Source organism: Mustela nigripes, chromosome 5 (genome assembly GCF_022355385.1).
Source record: "Mustela nigripes isolate SB6536 chromosome 5, MUSNIG.SB6536, whole genome shotgun sequence".
NCBI lineage: Eukaryota > Metazoa > Chordata > Mammalia > Carnivora > Mustelidae > Mustela > Mustela nigripes.
In genome coordinates this window covers 135,708,797-135,730,310 of record NC_081561.1, presented here as the reverse complement: position 1 = coordinate 135,730,310, position 21,514 = coordinate 135,708,797, and the positions used below count along the sequence as shown (strand labels likewise).

Sequence of the window (21,514 nt, the reverse complement as noted above, 5' to 3'; positions counted from 1 at the left end):
AGAAAGGGAGAAGCAGGCTCCCTGCTGAGCAAGGAGCCTGATTCAGGGTTTGATCCCAGGACCCTGAGACCATGACCTGAGCCAAAGGCAGACACTTAACAACCAAGTCACCCAGGCACCCCTTTGCTTCCACTTCTGTTGGGTTTGAGTAATGACAGAAAACACTGGCCTAATTTCTATGAATGGAGATTCCAATCAGAAAGCTATGTTAACAGGGATGAATATAAAATTAGAAGGAAAAAAAAGTAGGGGGGTGAAGATGTCAGTATAATCAAAATACCTTTCTGGTCACAGGGTAATTTATTCTTGTCCAATTTTCTTAGAAAACTTATGTTGTTTTCAAAACTTCTAGTCCTTGTGCTCTTTATGCCTATTCAAATCTCCATAAGATACAAAGACATAGAGATGACTTTCCCTTCCTTTCCTGGGCTTCCACTGCTGTCCTAAACCCATTGGTCCCAATTCAGAGTCCTTGTTGTAAGACACAAAGTCAAGTGCACATTGACATGGGAATGCAGTCTTGCTGATAACTACCAGCTGATTACCAGGAAATCAATTTAAGATAGGATCTCAAAAGAAAGAGTGAAATAAGCCAAGCAGAGAGAGTCAAATATCACATGGTTTCGCTTATTTGTGGAGCATAAGGAATAACACGGAGGACATTAGGAGATGGAGAGGAGAAGGGAGTTGGGGGAAATTGGAGGGGAAGATGAACCATGAGAGACTGTGGACTCTGAGAAACAAACTGAGGGTTTTGGAAGGGTAGGGGGTGGGAGGTTGGGTGAGCCTGGTGGTGGGTATTATGGAGGGCACGTATTGCATGGAGTACTGGGTGTGGTGCATAAACAATGAATTCTGGAACACTGAAAAGAAATTTAAAAAATAAATAAAAATTAAAAATATATACATACATACATGCATACCCACCCAGGTGGGAATCAATAAAGTTTTTGTTTGTGTTAAAAAAAAAAACAAAAGTGTACACAGCTTAAATAAAAAAAAAGGAGAGAAAGTTCCATGATTTTTCATTTTGTTACTGAAGTAAGTGGTAATATGGATGGGCTTATTGTTGAGTTTTCTTCCATACTTGGGAAATTCATGAGATTTTAATGGCCATAGACACCATGACCTCAGATACTAGACGTTACTTATCATAATGAGTGCAGAAGAATTTCTACAAAGTATTTTCTTTTCTGTAGCTTTGAGGATCAGCATAGAAAACTGAACTTATGGATCCATGAGATGAATGAAAGGTTAAGTACAGAAAACTTAGGAGAGAGTAAGCAGCACATTCCTGAGAAGAAGAATGAAGTCCATAAAGTTGAGCTGTTTCTAGGAGAGCTACTGGCTGCAAGGTATGGTGCTGCAATGGAGCAGGTCTTTCCTTACTAACAAGTGTTTTTTGTCTGGTTGGTTGGTTATTGGGTTTGGTTGTTAATTGGTTGGTTGGTTGGTTGGCTGGTTGGTTAATTAGTGGCGGTTGTGTATGTTTCTGTCCCTTATTGTCTAGAATACAGATGATTGTGCAGTGTTCTCTACAGCAGAGCGGTATTCTAGAGAGAACATAGGGATGGCAGTGTGGATCTATCTGCATCTGCCTCCCTTTGCTCAACAAATTGGACAGGCCACCCATTTCCTGAACTTCTTGATATTAGCCTGTAAGCATTACACTGCTAAGGAGTACCATACTTTTTTCTCAGGTTGTTAGGATTGAAGGTCCTTATAAAGGCACGCTACACTTATAGAAATAAGGCTGTGGAACCCATTTCCATATATTCTTCACGCACTTCAACATCTACTTCCATTTTTTTCTTAAATGTATGTGTCAGAGTGAGAGATAATGAGAGAACAAAGCGGTGGGAACGGCAGGCTCCCTGCACGTCCAGCCTGGCGCTGGACTCGATCCCAGGATCCCGGGATCATGACTGAGCTGAAGGCAGGCGCTTAACTGACAGAGCCACCCAGGAGCCCCTCTAGTTCCATTTTCTTTCTTTCTTTCTTTTTTAAGATTTTTATTTATTTATTTATTTGACAGACAGAGATCATAAGTAGGCAGAGAGAAGGGAAGGGAAGCAGGCTCCCCGCTGAGCAGAGAGCCCGATGTGGGGCTCGATCCCAGGACCCTGAGATCATGACCTGAGCCAAAGGCAGAGGCTTTAACCCACTGAGCCACCCCACCCTCATCCTAACAATGTCCTTAATAAAGCAAAAGGTATGGTCCTTAAGTCTGACTATCCTGGAGGTTCCTCTTCTCCTCCGCGGTATTTGTCTCTTCATTGTTTCCCGACTAAGCCAACAGAGTCATCTGGACTGTGCTTTTAACTCCACTAGCCTTGGGGATTTGATCCCTAAATTCATAATCCAACTGGCATTATCAGTTGCTTTGTTGTTACCTGGGTACAGCTGATCTATCCTCTTCAAAGCAGATTCACTCGTCTGTGAAGCAGCAGAGGCCAGCACCCAGCCTGCTTGACCAGACACATCAGGAGCACCGATCAGTTCCAGTCTAATTCTGATCATATTCGTTCCTTATTTCTGCTGAGTCATCTTTTGGGTCAAACATGCCTAGTACGCCTTGCCTTAAAAAACAAACATTCAAACAAATACACAAACATGACCCATAATGACAGCTCTTATTGGTGTTTGAGTTTAATGAGGGTTACAAAATTTTGCTGGAATGCTCTGGTCGCATCGCTGTGAGCCCTTCCCATGGGGTAAACTCTTTGTTGACTCTATATATGCCAGCCCCGGACAGTGAGTTCCTCAAGGCCAGAGACCTTTAGGTCTTCATCACTGTTACAGTCGCAGTGTCTGATATCGTGCCAGAAAAAGAACATATTTGCTGAATTAATAGGATGACAGTATCATTTTAACTATATAGCTTTCTGAAAATGACACTGCATTTTATTGCTTTTTAAATCTTAACTCAGGTCTGGATACAATGTAGCATGACCAGACCTACTTCTCTCTTCCAAACTTCTAAAATGACTTTACAGAGTCTTCTGGAATATTCTTCTGTGATATTCCAGGATTGAAGGATAAGAGTCCTTCAGTGTGCTTGCTGCCAGGCTCTTTGTAACTGGTTACTTCTCCAGAGAATCTTAACGTACTCTGATGCTTCCCAGCTTCTCCAGGTGAGTTACCTCTCACGTGTGGGCCGCTTGATCCTCCTAGCCCTCTGGACTTTCCATCAGAATATTTCAAGTACTCAACTATTTGGGGGATGCCTTTTTTTACAGTACCCCAGATTTGAGAATTATTGAACTTTTATCATCCATTAAGCTGTCCTTCTTGTAGTAACAAGTGATGCACATTGTCCTGATTTATTTAACTGACATCATTGCTTAAGCCAAGTTCTTGTCTTACCAGATTATAAGAAAGGCAAGTTAGAGTGGGTGCAATATTATATGAACAATAAACCTCCCAGAGGGCCCCAGGATGCTATATCCTTGGTAGCTGATCAAAAAAAAAAAATGACAGACCTTGCAGGAGATAAAGTTTGTGTTCTTTTTCTACTACTCACAAGAGTTCATGTTCACATATCTGTACTCTCTCTTCTGGTATCCTGGGAAGTTCCCGACACACAAGCTGAACTCTGTCAAACAAGATGAAGCCAGTCCAGCCACACAGGGCTGCACTTTCCCTGCACCTAATTAACATAACTCCAAACTGAGATGAGCCAAGTACGCAAGAAACAGCAAGGAAACCCATCAGCACTCATATAATAGCCTTTTGATACGAACTGGTTTTTTGCACTTTATCTTCCTGTGTTGGGTCCTGGGGATACGAGATGAATGTGATAACCCTGGTTTCTAGAAGTTGAAAGCCTGTGGATTGAGACAGACAGGGTGTTTGAGGAGATAGAATAAGACAGGGGCAGAGGGCACACAGGGGAGGAGCTCTATACTCTCCTTTTCTTGGGGTATCAGGGAGGTAATGCCTGCCTAGGCTTTGAAGAGCCAACTGGGAAGGCAGCAAGGGAGAATCACTGGGTTTTCCCAAAAGAGGAATTCCCACATAGACCCCAAAGAGCAGAGAGTTTGGGGACATTTCAGGATTAGAGCATTCAGTCGGAACAGAGATGTTAGAGATGAGGCTGGAGAAGCAGTCTTGGGCCATTTTCTGCAATGAATTCCTCATAATACAGCGGCCAGGATCTAAGCACAGCATAGATGGAGTGAAATTCCCTGATGTATACCGACTGCATTCACAGACGTATAGAGAAGGCAGAGCCAGCCCTGTGAGAGTCCCCGGCATCTTCATTTCAAAGGCATGTCAGCTATGAGCTCTTGTCTGGCGACTTCTCCAGGATCAACAATCACTCCTCACTCTGCTGCGTTCTAGAATGTCAGAATTCAATTTCTTTCTTTCTTTTTTTTTTTTTTCTTTTTTTTTTTTTTTTACTGTTTTCTTTAGAGAATCTCTGGATAAGCTTTCCCAGAGAGGGCAGCTTCTCAGTGAAGAAGGCCACGGCGCTGGAAAGGAAGGACGCCTGTGCTCCCAGCTCCTCACAAACTACCAGAACTTACTCAGAACGACCAAGGAGAGACTGCGGAGCTGCCAGATGGCCCTGCAGGAGCACGAGGCCTTGGAGGAAGCCCTGCAGAGCATGTGGTCCTGGGTGAAGGGCATTCAGGACAGACTGGCCACGGCAGAGAGCACCGTTGGGAGCAAAGACACCCTGGAAAAGCGGCTGCTACAGATACAGGTAAGCAGGGACCAGCCACACACTGACAACTTGTGAAGATCCGTTTGCTGAATTCACATATGTTCGAGTTGGGTCCCCGTTGCTCTGTGAGCCTCTAAGTGAAGATTTGAGGACACGATGGAGAAAAGATGATGTTGGCAAAAGGGATCATGGAGGGAGCCTGTTTCCCCTTTGTAAAGGAACATTTTTGTTTCAATAGCTTTAAGATAATTTTTAATGTCACTTAGTAAGTATTCAGCAAACGTGGAACCAAGCACCGTGCAAGTTGTTGGAAACATCAAGGTGAAAATGACTGCTGGTTTTCTAGGTGTTCCCAGTCCAGAGGGAGAGACTAACCTGTAAACTGTAACTTGCAGTACCCATGTAGTCAGGGGTCATGGCTGAAGCAGACGAGGGTATCCTCCGAACACAGGGAGGCCACCAGCCCAGGCTGCAGTCAGTGAAGGCAACCTTGGAAGACAGAAATTAGCTAGACGGTGATGGTAAAGCTTTTGACAGGTGTGTCTTCATTTTCAAAACAATTTATTTTTACTTTGAATCCAACTTTCAGTAAGTGTACGGTTTCAAGGTTAGTGGCCCCAAGTTTCCCAAGAATTTAAATGGGAGTTAATCCTTGACTCCCAGACTCTTGATATCTAATATTTAAATAAAGTATCATATTGCAGTAGGGTACAGAATTTGTTGTTGTATTTTCATTTTGTTGTTGTTGCTGAGTTTCCATTTTAAAGGTGGGGCACCTGGGTGACTCAGTGGGTTAAAGCACCTGCCATCGGTTCAGGTCACAACCTCAGGGTCCTGGGATCAAACCCCGTGCAGGGCTCCCTGCTGAGCAGGGAGTCTGCTTCGTTCTCTCCCTTGCTCACCTTTTCTCTAAAATAAATAAATAAAATCTTTATAAATAAATACATAAATAAATAAAAATCAAATGAGTATGGTATTTCCTACCTTGATTCTCATGGGAAACAACAGTTCCTAAAAACACGAGAAGGTTCTAGTGTTCCTACTGACCTGTATTCACTGCTCCTTCATAGGATATTCTCCTGATGAAGGGTGAGGGAGAAGTGAAGTTGAATATGGCCATTGGCAAAGGGGAACAGGCCTTGAGAAGTAGCAACAAACAAGGTCAGAAGGTGATTCAGACCCAGCTACAGACTCTGAAAGACGTGTGGGCTGACATCATGAGCTCCTCTGTCCATGCTCAGAGGTAAGGGAGCCTATTTTCAGTGTTGATTCGCCTAAATAAAACCCAGTGGCTTAGAAAATGATGAAACAGTGCAGTATCCTGTGGTAGAGTTACCAAGCATCTTATTTTAGCTAGCTGTCTACCTGCTTGTCTTTGCCTAGATTGTGTTTTCTGTGATGGCAAAGGCAGTTTTGTTTGCTTGCTTGATGTGTGCCTGTGTGTGGGTGGGTGTGTAATATTTTCATCTCCCATAAATTTCTCATGGCATTTTATACACAACATGGGCTCAATAAGATACCTCCTTTCAGTTCATCAAAGCAAGTGTTTAATAACTTTTCCCTTTTTAGAGGAACATTCAAGAAATTCATTTGTTAGCCACTATTGAGCTTAAGTAAGAATCTTTTTCTCAGCTAGAAGTTATGTCACCCGCAATGGGGCTGTGGAAATGTGCACAGGGTTTTTGATTGTTGTAGTGATGGGTGCATCCCTGGCACTTAGAGACGGCGGCCAGGAGAGCTTATGTCTTAAGTGGGGGCGTTCTCACACAGCAATCAACCTGCCCAGGGTTCCCTAATGCCCCTGTGGAGAAGCTCCTGAGCAGTTAGAGAAGAGACTGAGTGTTACACCAGGTGGTGGTGTTGCTGTTACTTTTATGAGTGGGAGACTCCGACCTTCCTCTCTTTTCCAAGTATCCACAAATAATCTGGCCGGCTGGTTGGACAAATGACCTTGCAGTCAGAATTATACCAAAGTACCTTCCAGAAGCCATATCCTGAAAGTTATATATAGTGTTAGGTTACTGAAGAAGTGTGTGCTTAATAAAAATAAAGAAACAGCATAATAAAGAAGTGAAGAAAAGATGAAAGTTCATCACAAAACTAAACAAAGCAACACTGCAATTACCCACTCCGAAGGAAGCAGTGAAACACGGTTATAACTAAAATTTTGGAAGCTTTGTTTTGTTTTGTTTCCTTTAAATATGGAACATAAGTGGTGACTCCCTATGCCAGCAGGACTTTAAATCTCAGTAATAACTCATGGTGGTCTGCAAAGAAAGAAAACTCAGATCCAGTGGTTCTAGTGGTGTGGACCACTGGAGCTCGAACGAACTCTCCCAGTGCTTGGCAATGGGCCAGCTCCAGAAAAGGGAGTAACAGTGTGGGTGAATGGTTTTCAGATGTTGGAATAAAAGAAGCAGATTCAAATCCTTGATTCTTCCTCTTTAGCAACAAATTAAATTTGACAGCCACATATTGAGCAATAGCAGTGCTGCAATTAATTGAGCTAAAAAATGACGAATCAAAACAAAGTAGTGTTTGCTCCCTAAGTGCTCAGAGGCTCGGGGAGCGTGCATCCGAAAACACTGACTCAGACTGCGTTACTAAGATACCCAGCACTGTGGCGCGGTGCAGTGCCTGGGGTTAATTCTGGAGAGGTGAGATTGATTTGTACCTTCTGGAAAATTCTTTGAGGAAAGAATAGCACTTTAAAGCACTTATGTTGAGGTTCCTATTGATGCAAAAGGAACAGTTTGAGAGGATGCTGGAGGTGTATTTACCGCAGATTTAACTCCTGGATCATAGGATTATATGCAGGGAGTACTCAGAATGGTCACTGAGTATGAGTTTAGAATAGTTTGTAAAGATAAGTAACGAAAGTTTTTTTAAAAATGCCAGTCTGGAGAGCCTTTTACTTGACAATCTAGAGAGCTGTTTACTTGACTATTACTTATATGGTTATGTTCCTTATATTATAAATAAATGAAGCCTTTGTACCTTCACATGTTCAATTCCAAAGCACTAAACACTGTGATATCCTTAATTGAAAATCAATCTAAGAATTATTTACTTAGAAAGATACCCTAGGGGCACCTGGGTGGCTCGGTCATTAAGCGGCCGCCTTCAGCTCCGGCCATGATCCCAGGGTCCTTGGATCGAGCCCTGCGTCGGGCTCCAGGCTCACGGGGGAGCCTGCTTCTCCCTCTCCCACTCCCCCCACTTGTGTTCCCTCTCTCGCTGTCTCTCTTTGTCATAAATAAAATCTTTTTTTTTTAATTTTATTTATTTATTTGACAGAGCGATCACAAGTAGGCAGAGGCAGGCAGAGAGAGAGAGGAAGCAGGCTCCCCGCTGAGCAGAGAGCCCGATGCGGGACTCGATCCCAGGACCCTGAGATCATGACCTGAGCTGAAGGCAGAGGCTTAACCCACTGAGCCACCCAGGTGCCCCATAAATAAAATCTTTAAAGAAAAAGAATACCTTGAATGCTGAATTCTAGTTAATAGTTATCAACTGATTTGAATAAGGTAAACTGAGTCCAAGAAAATTAAGAATTGATAAATACTAAATAAAATTTAATTGGTGTCCCAGGGCTGATATTTTTAACAGCAAAACACAGAACTCTGTCTGTCTGACAGAGGTGTTTGAAAGACAAACCTCTAGAAGCCTATATGATTATAACATCTGACTTCAAATTCAACATAGATTTGTTTTCATTTGAAGAAGCTGTTTTCGTGGGTTGGAGAGTAGTGTTTCTCCCTGCCCTTAAAAGCAGTGTTTTCATCACAGAAGAGCATTCAGTCAGACAGCTGACGTGGATGCAGTGCTCTCCTCCTTGGTTTCAGTCGAGATGTCAAGATAACTTGTTTTGGTGACATGTGACATTAATTCTAGCACTTTGGAGGCTGTGATTGGCAAATGGAACGACTACCTAGAGTGGAAACACCAGCTGGAGCAGTGGCTGGAATCGGTCGATCGGAAAGTAGCGCAGCCCTTGCAGCTGCAGCCCGGCCTGAAGGAGAAGTTCGCCCTCCTGGACCACTTCCGGTCCGTCGTGTCTGAGGCGGAGGAGCACGCCGCAGCCCTGCAGAGTCTCGCCTCGAAATCCAGGGAGCTCTACCAGAAGACAGAGGATGAGTCTTTCAAGGAAGCAGCTCAAGAGGAGCTGAAAACACAGTTTAATGACATAATCACTGTTTCCAAGGTTAGTGTTGTGTAGGGAAGAAAAATCTTCAAGGTTCAGGTAAGGAATAATACGAAAGGTTCAGGGCGTCCGGGTGGCTCAGTGGGTAAGCATCTGACTCTTGATTTTGGGCTCAGGTCGTGATCTCAGGATTGAGGTGGAGCCCCATGTTGGGTTCTGCACTGGGCATGGAAACTACTTAAGATTCTCTCTCTCCCTCTGCCCTTCCTCTCTGTGTCTCTCTAATTAAAAAAAAATAATATATATATATGTATATGTATATGTATATGCATACAAACACACACCGACAAGCACATGCACACACACAAACACATACATACATATATACACATACATACACTACGGGTTAAATTAAAGGGGACCCAGCTGCTCTTGAAGTATTTGTACATTTAGTGAACAGTTACTACAAGAAGATCATACTTGCTTCTACATGCCCAGGAATCCTTCGCTTTCTGCAATCTTGGGATTATTTTTTACTCTTTGTTTTTTATCTTTCTCCACTTAGGGTGTTGGTCAGTCCATTTCTTTTCTTTGTAAGACTGAGCCCCAAATGTCAGTATTTGTAGTTCTTTTTCTTTTGTTGCCATTTGTATTTGTTGTATTAAATGCAAGTCTGTTTACTTCCCAGATGTTAATCATGTACAGTGTATTTCATGCATTTCTTATTGTAGTATAAACCGCCCTTTCCTATTCTTATTCTCCAGGTATAGGCTCCTTTATGTAATATCAAAATTGGTTTTAATTCCCTCTCTGAATCGTTACTTTTCCTCATGATTTTTCTTTTGTGGATTTGTGACTATGTCTTTTTCTTGGGTTTCCAGTTGGGAACTCTCTTTATATTATTAATGTAATATAATTTTTAACATATGTATTAGTTTATCTTAATTTTTATTTTGATAATGGTTAAGTTCTATAACTCTGGAGTCAAAAAGACCTAAATTTGAATTCTGGCTCTGTCCCTCTTCTTTTTTTTTTGGGGGGGGGGGGGTGTTCTCTAATGTTAAAGCAGCTTTATTTTAGGGATGCCTGGGTGGCTTAGTTGGTTAAGCGGCTGCCTTCGGCTCAGGTCATGATCCCAGCATCCTGGAATCGAGTCTCACATCGGGTTCCTTGCTCAGCAGAAAGCCTGCTTCTCCCTCTCTCTCTTCCTGACACTCTGTCTGCCTGTGCTTGCTCTCTCTGACCAAAAAAAAAAAAAAAAAAACAAAAACAAAAACAAAAATAACAAACAAACAAACAAAACAAAACAAAAGACGAAACAGCTTTATTTTAAAAGAAAAAAAGAACCAGTAGGTTGCTGTACAGATTTTGACTCATTACTTCTGGAGTCAGAGCCCAGAAGGCTGCATTTAAAAAAAAATTTCTTTTTATTAACATATAATGTATTATTTGCCCCAGGGGTACAGGTCTGTGAATCATCAGGTTTACACACTTCACAGCACTCACCATAGCACATACCCTCCCCAATGTCTATAATTCAACAACCCTCTCCCTACACCCCCCCCCCCCCCGCAACCCTCAGTTTGTTTTGTGAGATTAAGACTCTCTTATGGTTTGTCTCCCTCCCGATCCCATCTTGCTTCATTTTTTTCCTTCCCTACCCCCCAAACCCCTGACTTTGCCTCTCAAGTTCTTCATATCAGGGTGATCATATGATAATTATCTTTCTCTGATTCACTTATTTTCACTTATAATGAGTCTCTTCTGGTTTGTCTTCCTCCCAATCCCATCTTGTTTCATTTTTGCCTTCCCTACTCCCCAAACCCCCCACTTTCCCTCTCAGAGTGAGTCAGGGAGATCATATTATAATTATCTTTCTCTGATTCACTTATTTAGCTCAGCAAAATACCATCTTGTTCCCCATTGTTGTCGCAAATAGCAAGATTCCATTTCTTTTGATGGCTGCATAGTATTCCATTGTATATCTATACTACATCTTCTTTATCCATTCATCTGTTGATGGACATTTAGGTTCTTTCCATTGTTTGACTATTGTGGACATTGTTGCTATAAACATTCGGGAGCACATGCCCCTTCAGATCACCACATTTGTATCTTTAGGGTAAATACCCAGTAGTGCAATTGCTGGGTCATAGGGTAGCTCTATTTTCAACCTTTTGAGGAAACTCCATGCTGTTTTCCAGAGTGGTTGCACCAGCTTGCATTCCCACCAACAGTGTAGGAGGGTTCCCCTTTCTCCGCATCCTCGCCAGCATCTGTCACTTCCTGGCTTGTTAATTTTAGCCATTCTGACTGGTGTGATGTGGTATCTCATTGTTGTTTTGATTTGTATTTCCCTGATGCTGAGTGATGTGAAGCACTTTTTCATGTGTCTGTTGGCCATCTGGATGTCTTCCTTGTCTGTTCATGTCCTCTGCCCATTTCTTGATTGGATTTTTGTTTTTTGGGTGTTGAGTTGTTAAGTTCTTTATATATTTTGGATACTAGCCCTTTATCTGATATGTCATTTGCAAATATCTTCTCCCATTCTGTCGGTTGTCTTTCATTATGTCTGGCTTTGGACATGTTACTTGATCTCTATAACCACTGTAAATGCCCTTTCCTACATATAGTGGTGATCCTAGCATCTACATCCCAAGGATGTTGTGAGGAGTAAGTGAGCAAATGCATTTCAAGTGATGAGCAGACTACTGTACATAGTAATTACATTATACTAAATAGTAACAACATGCTGTATTATTGCCTGAATAATAAAAATAGTTATTACAATAATTCTTATCAAGTCAGTTATCCATGAGGGATGTTAGTAAACATTCATTCAGCATAAATTTTTGTTCTAACCCAGACTAAAGTAAATTTAAAGAAAATGGTTGCTTCCTCAAAGCCTTTTAGTCTAAGCTTTTTGTGTTAAGAATAATAGGAATGACATCTTCTGAAATCATTAATATATGCTGTTTGATTTCATATTCTCACTAATGCCTGCTAAAATAGCCTTTTCTGTGTCTACTAGGAAAAGATGAGGAAAGTGGAGGAGATTGTGAAAGATCACCTCATGTATTTAGACGCGGTCCAGGAATTCACGGATTGGCTCCACTCCGCGAAGGAAGAACTTCACCGGTGGTCGGATATGTCTGGAGACTCCTCAGCCACCCAGAAGAAATTATCTAAAATCAAGGTCAGAAGATGCACAGATATTATAACTTCATTGTTTCATTGGTTCTTAAGTATGACATACCTGTGGTGAAGATTCCGTGGAGAGGATTGTTATTTAAAATGTTTCCCATTTTCTATTTGTTGATCTTTGTTACCTTGTACCTCACAAATTATAAACATAAGCAAGGGGGAAAAAGGGAATTCAAACACTTTACACTTGTGAGCAAAGTGAACATGCAAATGTGCTTATGGCCATAGTTGGGGAGACTCTGAAATATATGCCAGCTTGATGGAGTGATGGAACCAGACACTGTTTCCCAGCACAGTGATAGAAAAGTTTATAACATAACTTTGTTAAAAGTATTTGAGCAGTAACTTGGAAATGTTACTGTTTCCTAGCCAACAGCACAAGAACCTAAGGGAGGGCAGTGCTTTAAAAGACATTTAAAAAGGGGCACCTGGGTGGCTCAGTGGGTTAAAGCCTCTGCCTTCAGCTCAGGTCATGATCCCAGGGTCCTGGGATCAAGCCCCGCATCGGGCTCTCTGCTCAACAGGGAGCCTGCTTCCTCCTCCCTTTCTCTCTCTTTGCCTCTCTGCCTACTTGTGATCTCTGTCTGTCAAATAAATAAATAAATCTTAAAAAAAAAAAAAAGACATTAAAATTATCACCTAGTTTACTCCTCACAAGGACATCTTAGAAAATAGAAATTCACATATCTGAGGGAGCTACAAGTATATTTCTAGTTATTTGAATAATAAATTGCAATAATCCCCCCATGAAAATAATAGGCTTTAATTTAAAAAGTAAGCAATAATGAAATCCTAAATGATTTAGTAGTAGATGAAGAAATGTTGGGAATAAATAGTGTAATTGTGATCAGGACTTTAAGATTCACACTGTGTGTTCTGATCCCTGGACATCAGAATATAAAAGTCTTAAAAATACTAGTTGATGATAATAGTAATAACTACGTTTTGAGAATTTATTTTATTATAATTATTATATTATTCTAAGTGCTTAGAAATCTTATAGTGACCATGTAGGTTTTAAAGGAGGTAATCACATAAACCAGCCTTTGAAATTCTTATTTTCTGTGTGATTCTTTAAAATATTTCTTTGGTCCATTTTTCTCTCACTAATATTTTATTCATCTATCAATTTATTCAATTTATTCAACCAGCATCGTGCATTCCCTCAAGGAACCTGCAATAAAGTTGAGAACAATGATGTAAAAACTGATGTTTATAAAACAATACATTACATGTAATGACAGCCCACTATACTTTTAGAGCTTAGGATCTAGAATCCTACCCTGATGGCTGAATTCTCCCTCTACTGCTTTTCTTTTTCTTTTTATTATTCTTACTCTTTATTATGTTATGTTAGTCACATACAGTATGTCATCAGTTTTTGATATTGTGTTCGAAGATTCATTATTTACATATAACACCGAGTGCTCCATGCAATCCGTGCCCTCCTTAATACCCATCACATACCCATCACCGGGCCAACCCGGCTCTCCGCCACCCTCCCTTCTAAAACCCTCAGTTTGCTTCTTGGAATCCACAGCCTCTACTGCTTTTCTAGCTGTGTTTGGTAAGTCACTTGAGGTCCTGAAGCTTCAGCCTCTTAATTGGTAAATTAATAGTCCCTGCTTCACTGAGAGATTTCGAGAACTAAATTAGATCATACACATAAAACTTTTAGCATTATGCTTGACCCATGGGACACACTCAATAAGAGAATTCAGTAGATTCGGTAAATGAGTGACTTTAATTGGCTATGGAATGACAGTGCGGGAAAAGTCCAGAGTGAATGTCTAGCCTTTATACTCTTTTTCTTGAAATCTTTTATAAAATACTTCCGCCAATATGGGAGACGTAGGAGAAGGAGCTGGCAGGAAGAAATTGGAATTAGGGAAGGAAAACATGAAGTCCGCCTCAGGCTCTACTGGAGGCTGGTGCGTGGGTGAGGGGGAACCTTCGAGGAAGTCAACGGGCATGCGCTGTCTTTCGGTGTCGTCCCCCCTCACCCCCAAGAGTCAACAGCAAGGACAGGCAACTTTGTAACCAAATATAGGTGTGTATGAGGGTGTGTATGTGCATATGATATTTTTAAATAGTTAAGTCCAAAACAAGGAAATACATATACAAATCATTTCAAAACACTTTAAAGTGATGACATTCTTGGGGTGTGTGGTTGGCTCCGTCAGTTAAGTGTCTGACTTTTGGTTTCGGCTCAATTCATGACCTCATGGGTCATGAGATTGAGCCCCTTATTGGGCTCTGTGCTCAGTGTGGACTCTGCTGGAGACTCTCTCTCTCTTTCTCCTTTTACCCCTCTGGCCCCCACCCTGTGTGCATGCACACGCTCTCTCTCTCAAATAAATAAATAAATTTTTTTTTTTTTTAAATGATGGCATTTTTTTAAAGGTTTTATTTATTTGACACAGAGACACAGAGTACAAGTAGGCAGAGTAGCAGGCAGAAGGAGAGGGAGAAACAGGCTCCCCATGGAGCAGGAAGCCCCACATGGGGCTCGATCCCAGGACCCTGACATCATGACCTGAGCTGAAAGCAGCTGCTTAACCCACTGAGCCACCCAGGTGTCCCATGATGGCATTCTTATTCAAAATCTGGACGACTGGAATTTGTGGCTGCAAATATTGTAATGTCCCATTTTCATGTGAAAGAAAACTGAGATAATGCATTAGAGAGTATTTTGGGAAACTGATTTTTCACTATTGATATCCTTTAACTCCAAATTTAAGATCAGTCATAAAGGCAAATTATAAGTATTTAAATCCAATAATTAGATATAGCTCTTTTAAAAAAATCTATCTGTATATTTTTTCCACCAAATAACTACTTACTATATACACTGATGAACAAGGCAGGTTTTTAGAATCCTGCTGCTGAGGAAACAGTGGATGTGTATATATTAAATGCTAATTGTGTGTAAGATTCATGTGGTTGCCTCTTGGACTACAATATAACAATACTTTTAAATGATCTTTACTAAAATGTGGCTCTTACATGTAATTATAAGAAGGTATATTTATTTCAAGCAAATCTAATGAAATATGAACAGTATTTGTAGATTAGTTAAGACACATTATGTTTGATATAATATGCTTCATACTTAATGTTACTATTTTTTTGTGCACTCGTTAATTTGTAATTTTCTTTTTTTTTTTAAAGATTGTATTTATTTATTTGACAGAGAGAGAGATCACAGGTAGGCAGAGAGGCAGGCAGAGAGAGAGGAAGGGAAGCAGGCTCCCTGCTGAGCAGAGAGCCCAATGCGGGACTCGATCCCAGGAACCTGGGATCATGACCTGAGCCGAAGGCAGAGGCTTTAACCCACTGAACCACCCAGGTGCCCCAATTTATAATTTTCATCTTGAAATTTTTTTCCCTAATAACCATCTTTTCCTTCTATTTAATTGAGGACAGAAGTCATAATTTTGTATTAATACTAACAAAACCCTAACTTGAGTGATAGATATGTAAATGTATAAACACCAGTGACAGAAATTTCAGTGGAAGAGTCTGTTCTCAGAAAGAAATGCCACTATTTTACCTAATTTGTAATGCATATTTGAATTTTATCTTGTCCTTTAGAGCACTGGTGTGCTTTGAGCCCAAAAGCTATATCTAAATTGTTAAATTTCTGGAAAGTTTCTTAAAAATAAAAATAATAGCAATAAATTAATGTAGTCTGAAAGTTACTTGGAACTTTTGACTGAGGAGGTCTGTGATTTATTCATTTTGATTACTATAAAAATGTTTATTTAAGGTTCTGAAGTGTTTGTAGTTGAGGAGGGCTCCTTCTTTGGTTGCCATGGCTCTGCCTGATTCCTCCGAGCATGGAACCGACTTAGGCCACCATCTTCTGGAAGAAAATGAAATGGAGCACAGACCCAGAGCATTATTCTGCAGCGGTCCTTGGTCACTGTCTGTCAACTTAGGGAGAAGCATGGATTTGCATAATTGTAGGAGAAACACACCACAGGCGGATGTTTCTATCACTATCCAAACAATTCCACATATTCAAACCCTGCCCGACTCCAGGGTCCCCATCTAGTCTGTTCCAGGACGTTGTGGGACTCCGCAGCTCATTTTGCCACAAACCTCAGCGCCGAGAAGGATCACGCTCTGCCCCTCCGACTCAGGGGTGGGCGGATGAGTTGATTCCAGTCCTTGCGGCACACTGGCCAAAACTTCCTCGCAGGACAGGGTCCCCCTCTGCACACATTTGTAAACTCGCCGCCCCAGTGACTCACAGCCTCCTTGGTTGTCATGACGATATTCCATTACAGGAGCTGATGGATTCCAGAGAGATCGGTGCAGGCCGCCTAAGCAGAGTGGAGTTGCTGGCTCCGGCAGTGAAACAGAACACAAGTGCCAGTGGGTGTGAGCTCGTGGACGCGGAGATGCAGGCCCTGCGCGCCGACTGGAAGCAGTGGGAAGACAGCGTGCTCCGGACGCAGACCAGCCTGGAGGACCTGGTGAGCCAAATGGCCCTTTCGGAGCAGGAGTTCTCGGGCCAGGTGGCTCACCTGGAGCAGGCGCTGGGGCAGTTCAGTGCCCTTCTGTCAACCTGGACCCAGCAGTTAGCCCTCCTGGAAGGCAAGAACACGGATCAGGAGATAGTGGAATGCTGGCAGAAGGGACAAGTAAGTTGGCTTCCTCTTGTCTGTTGGTGGTTATGCGAGCAATTCTGTTTGGTTCTCGCTGTTGCTAAAAAATAAATGAAGTCACAAAATCCTGGCTAACTAAAACCATGCACCCCTCAGACCTAAAAAGAAATAAGTACGTACCTACCTAAATGTTTGAATCGGATTTGTTTCCTTTTCTCCTGAGTCAAACTACTGTAAAACAAGCTGTGAGGGGAAGGAGTTTTGATTTACTGTAGGAGACACGGAGTGTTTGTGCAGACATTTTACTTTCATTCTTATGGTGCAAGAGTCTGTAAGACTGTATTCAGCCATTCAGCCCGATCACTCGCCTGTGGGCAGAGGCATAAGTAGACGGAGAGTCATAGCTGGTTTTCTGCCAGTGAATTATTTCCAACAATTAAATGCTCGAAGTTATAGCTTAAAAGAAGCATTTGGTAATCTCCTAAAGCACAACCATTAGTTTTCACCCTGATTAGCTCTCCTAGGGCTGGTTTTGACAGCCATGCTCGAATTAAGCCGTCAACAGAACTCCTGTGTCATGCTCACGGGTTTTCTTCCAGACTTTGTTTTTTTTTTTTTTTTTTTTAAACTAATGGCAGCTCTTTCAGAATATGACTGTAAGAAAGCATAGAGGGGATCATGAAGAAAGAGCAGGAGCTTGAAATCCTTCCTCTTGCTGTAAAATGGTATCTTCAGAACACTGTTATTTGCAGCTTTATAACAGTTGGAACCATGGATGTCCTTAAAAGGAAGTTTCAGTGAAGTAAACTTCTCTGTTTCTATTTATGTTATAATCATTTCAAAATAGTTTCAGCCAGTGAGAAAGTCATGTAGCATTTCCAGCATTGTCTTGTTCTAAATCAAGGATTTCAAACAAATACGGCACACCATGAAATGAAACTTTATTATTATCTCTTTGAGCTACCTTATTTATAATGCTTCTAGCTTATTTTTTTTTTCCTGGTGCCTGTCCCATCTTACAGATTTAAGCACCAGAAAAAAGTGTAGAAAGCAATTCTGTAAAAGGAGACAAGGAAGTTGGTCATTGTTCCATGCGGTCAGTATTATTCACTCTGATAGAAAAAAAGGAAATCAGTTATAATTTTTAAATTCTATTTGATTTCTCTTCCTCTCCCTACCATTAATGTGAGGGACAGTTTTAAAAAGAAAGATTTTGTGGTGTTTAAGTTACAGTAGTATTTTGTGTTATCATTGTTTTTTGGATAGAAACTATTAGTAAAAATGTTTGGTGAGACCTATAAAACATCCACATGATCATGCAAACGTCAATGTGGGTTTTTAGTTTTACTGATAGTTCAAGGATGACAGTGCTCTGCTCAGATCTACTTCCAGGTCTGGCTCCAGAGCTCATTCTTTTGATGACAGTAGTGCATTACCTCTCAATGCTCAGCTTTTCTCTTATTTTTGTTAATACTATAAGAAAGAAATGATAATTATGTGATGGGGTTGTGGTGTTAGCTAATGCTGGGGGGAAGGTAATCATCTTGGAATATATAAATGTATCAAATTAGCACACTCTATACCTTAAACTTATTACAATGTTATATGTCAATTATATCTCAATCAAAGCTGGTAAAAAAAATTAATGTTTAAATGGAGATAACGTCCAATGGAAGTTCCACTGTAACTTCCATTACAGTGAACACATAGGGAAAGTTTTACAAAAGAATGAATTTGTTAGGATCCTTATAGCATCGTTTTGCTGTTGGGGAGGGCTTGACATTGTTGACAATCATAGTAATAGACCTTCACGACTGTTTACTTTCTCTTTTGCAATTAAGTGATGATACCCAAGAAATATTTCAAAATGTTAAAAATGGATCATCTATAAACTATATAGTCGTGATGCAAAAAATCATGTTTTTGGTGTTTGCAAAAGTCATCTCTTAATATCTATTGGGTTATTAGTGTTTGAAATTTAGCCAGTTTCTTAACCTTTATAACCTCTAAGGGGAAAAATGAGTTCTAGGACTTAAACTGAAACAGAAATATATAACCTGATGTTTATATAATGAGACTACTAAAATGCTTTAATTTGTGGTAAAGTTATGGAAGTTTATTTAGTGTAAAATTTTGGTCCAAAGCTTTTTTCTTTGGTATCATCTACCTTATAAATGACTACCTTGATTCTCTGATTTTTTATTTGTTCGCTTGCTTGCTTTTTTACTTTTTTGGTATGTGGTCAAGTTTCTAGAGTTGTAAGTTCTCCCTTAAATAAAAGATACAATGTAGTATGAAATAATAGCTACTAGTTTAGTGTTTGGAGTTTCAGAAAGAAACTTTATAGTTATTATGAATTTTGTGAATAAAAATATCTTGGACTCCCCTAGCCCAGACACTAGGATAAATAATTTTAAAACCAAGAGAGCACCACCCCTCTCTCAGAATCTCAGTCTAGATGGAAAGGCCAGTGAGTTCACAGCCCATGGGGATGCTCGATTGTGATGAGCTGGCGTGTGTGTGTCCTCAAGCGAGGAGCCCTCACGAAGAGGTGGGAGAGAAGGCAGAGTCCTTAGAGAAGTTGCTAGTTGAGCTGAGTCTGGAAGTCTGTTACAAACTGACCAGCTGGGTGAGGTGGAGGGACAGTCCCAGGATCCAAAAGTAGCAAGGAACAAGAAAACACAGAAGAGAAACCTGGAGAACAGGTTTCACATTGAGAGGACATCGTGCCATTCCAGAAAGAAATGACAGATGTCCAAATGGGAGACCAGTCGAGTGCAGAGGGAAAGTCGCTGAAAGAGAGCTAACACAGAACAGACTGCACCTTGTTGTCTCTTGCTTCTTGGCAAGGCCAACATGGAGCTTGGTTTTCTGATTTAGATCAGTGGCAGGACGGTGGAGCCATTTACTGGGATGAGGAATGCAACACAGACCTGGCTTGTTGAGAGGTGTGGTTTTCCTACAAATCTAGGCCATGTCTAGATAAAAATCTGAGAACATGAATAGTAACATCAACACCCATCTGAGTAGTCAATCATCTTCTTGGCTCACCTCAATTAATTTTTTTCTCCCTGTGGCAATACCATTATTTATACAGTTCGGGTGCTGTTGACCTGCTGTTTTCACTAGGCAGACATTTATCCGTGTGCCGGGAATTGTGCGAGCACTTGACATTTGTGATCTCATTTTCTCCCTGTGACAGTCCCGTAAGAGCACGGTGTCCAACTCAGGGGATCTCGGCCTTGGTGTTTTAGAGATGTACTTGTCAAGTCTCAAGACTTTATGTTGGGTTAGATAGTCTCGGTATTGTGATTATTCATGTGTCTCTCTCATCTGTTAAACTGTGAGCTCTTCTAGTTCAGCATTCTTGTCTTCATTCATTTTGGGGAGTCCTGAAATTCGGAAAAATGCTTGGCTCATGGCAGACATTTAGCAAATATTTGATGCCTCTGTGAATAAAACTATGAAATGGATGGATTGCTAGTTAAATCAGACCTATGAGCTAGAAGCTATTTTTAGTGTGTAATACTGTAATATAATGTAATACTATATAATAATCAGTGGCTCTATATATTTTTTAATCCAAAATGAGTATCGCTTTGCTGGGAAATGATTTCTCTCTGCCTTTAAACAATATCCCTATCTTTCAATGGCCTAATCAAACTGGTGTTAAGCAATTAAGTTATTTTCTCTCTCCTTTTTCTTGTTCCACTTTGATTTATTGGACCACATGAGCATTTGATTACTTGGTGACCTTTGATGCTAGAGTGCCTATACATGCCTAGAAAAAGATACAAATAAGCCAGTAGGTCCCCTGAAAATAGGATGCATTTATTTACTGAATCTATTATGCTGGTTCTTCCCTCACTAATAATTTATAATATGATTTATGCACGTGTAGTGTGAGGCTATGGAAACTACCCAATTTAGGTGTTTGTTCCTCTGTCTTATTTCCTAATAGGAGATACTGGATGCCCTACAAAAGTCAGAGCCTAAAACAGAAGATCTTAAATCTCAACTGAATGAACTTTGTCGATTTTCCAGAGATCTGAGTACATACAGTGGAAGAGTTTCTGGCTTGATTAAAGAATATAATTGGTGAGCATGAACCTTATTGGTCTGCAAAAGATTTTTATACAAATAAGCAGCCAGAAGTGTGTTTATTTTAAGGCATGATAAATTGATCATTAACTACGTTGCTAAATGTGACTGCATACGCTAAGAACTGTTGATTCTATCAAACTTTATTTTAATATATATTTTATCATTTTTCCCCATCCTTTAAACATTTCAAATCCTGGTGTTAGTCTTTGTTTGCAAGCATCCAAGGGCTGTCAGAATAGAGAACAGATTTTACAGCAGCGATTTCGAAGAGCCTTCAAGGATTTCCAGCAGTGGTTGGTTAATGCAAAAATCACTACTGCCAAATGTTTTGATATACCTCAAAATATTAGTGAAGTTTCAGCAAGTCTTCAGAAAATACAGGTAAGAGTTCCTCTAGATCTTTCTATAAGCATATTAAATTTGTGCTTAAGAAACTCAAATTTCAAATAAATCCCTGCCTGAAACAATTAATTTTGCATGTGAAGAGAAACTAGTCCATTTGCCCAAAAACAGGCTATTTTTATATGTTAATAGGGATGTAGGAACTAATAAAAGTCCATATATATGACAAGCACTGTTCCTGAGCACCCTAAGCAGATTTTCTCATTTAATTTTCACAATAACCATATCAGGTATATAAGATTATTATTCCCAATATCTTAGTCATTTAATATATGCAATAAAAATGGTTTCTTTATTTTCTTTGTATCAAGAAATAAGTAGACAATCAATGTATTTGAAAGCATAGAACATTTTATTATGTCTAATCTTAACCATTTT

The 21,514-nt window shown here is 40.5% G+C and overlaps 1 protein-coding gene across 13 annotated transcripts in view; it reads left to right on the top strand.

Annotated features, from left to right (window-relative positions):
* The window catches only part of SYNE1 (spectrin repeat containing nuclear envelope protein 1), a 464,771-nt gene that overhangs the window by 218,874 nt on the left and 224,383 nt on the right, over nucleotides 1–21,514 (top strand). For all 13 annotated transcript variants that reach the window (XM_059401283.1, XM_059401282.1, XM_059401288.1 and 10 more), the window contains 8 exons: nucleotides 1,200–1,355; nucleotides 4,417–4,708; nucleotides 5,740–5,912; nucleotides 8,564–8,873; nucleotides 11,845–12,009; nucleotides 16,310–16,666; nucleotides 20,592–20,728; nucleotides 20,938–21,115. In XM_059401283.1, coding sequence (XP_059257266.1) covers nucleotides 1,200–1,355; nucleotides 4,417–4,708; nucleotides 5,740–5,912; nucleotides 8,564–8,873; nucleotides 11,845–12,009; nucleotides 16,310–16,666; nucleotides 20,592–20,728; nucleotides 20,938–21,115 — 1,768 coding nt within the window. The remainder of the gene's footprint in view (nucleotides 1–1,199; nucleotides 1,356–4,416; nucleotides 4,709–5,739; nucleotides 5,913–8,563; nucleotides 8,874–11,844; nucleotides 12,010–16,309; nucleotides 16,667–20,591; nucleotides 20,729–20,937; nucleotides 21,116–21,514) is intronic.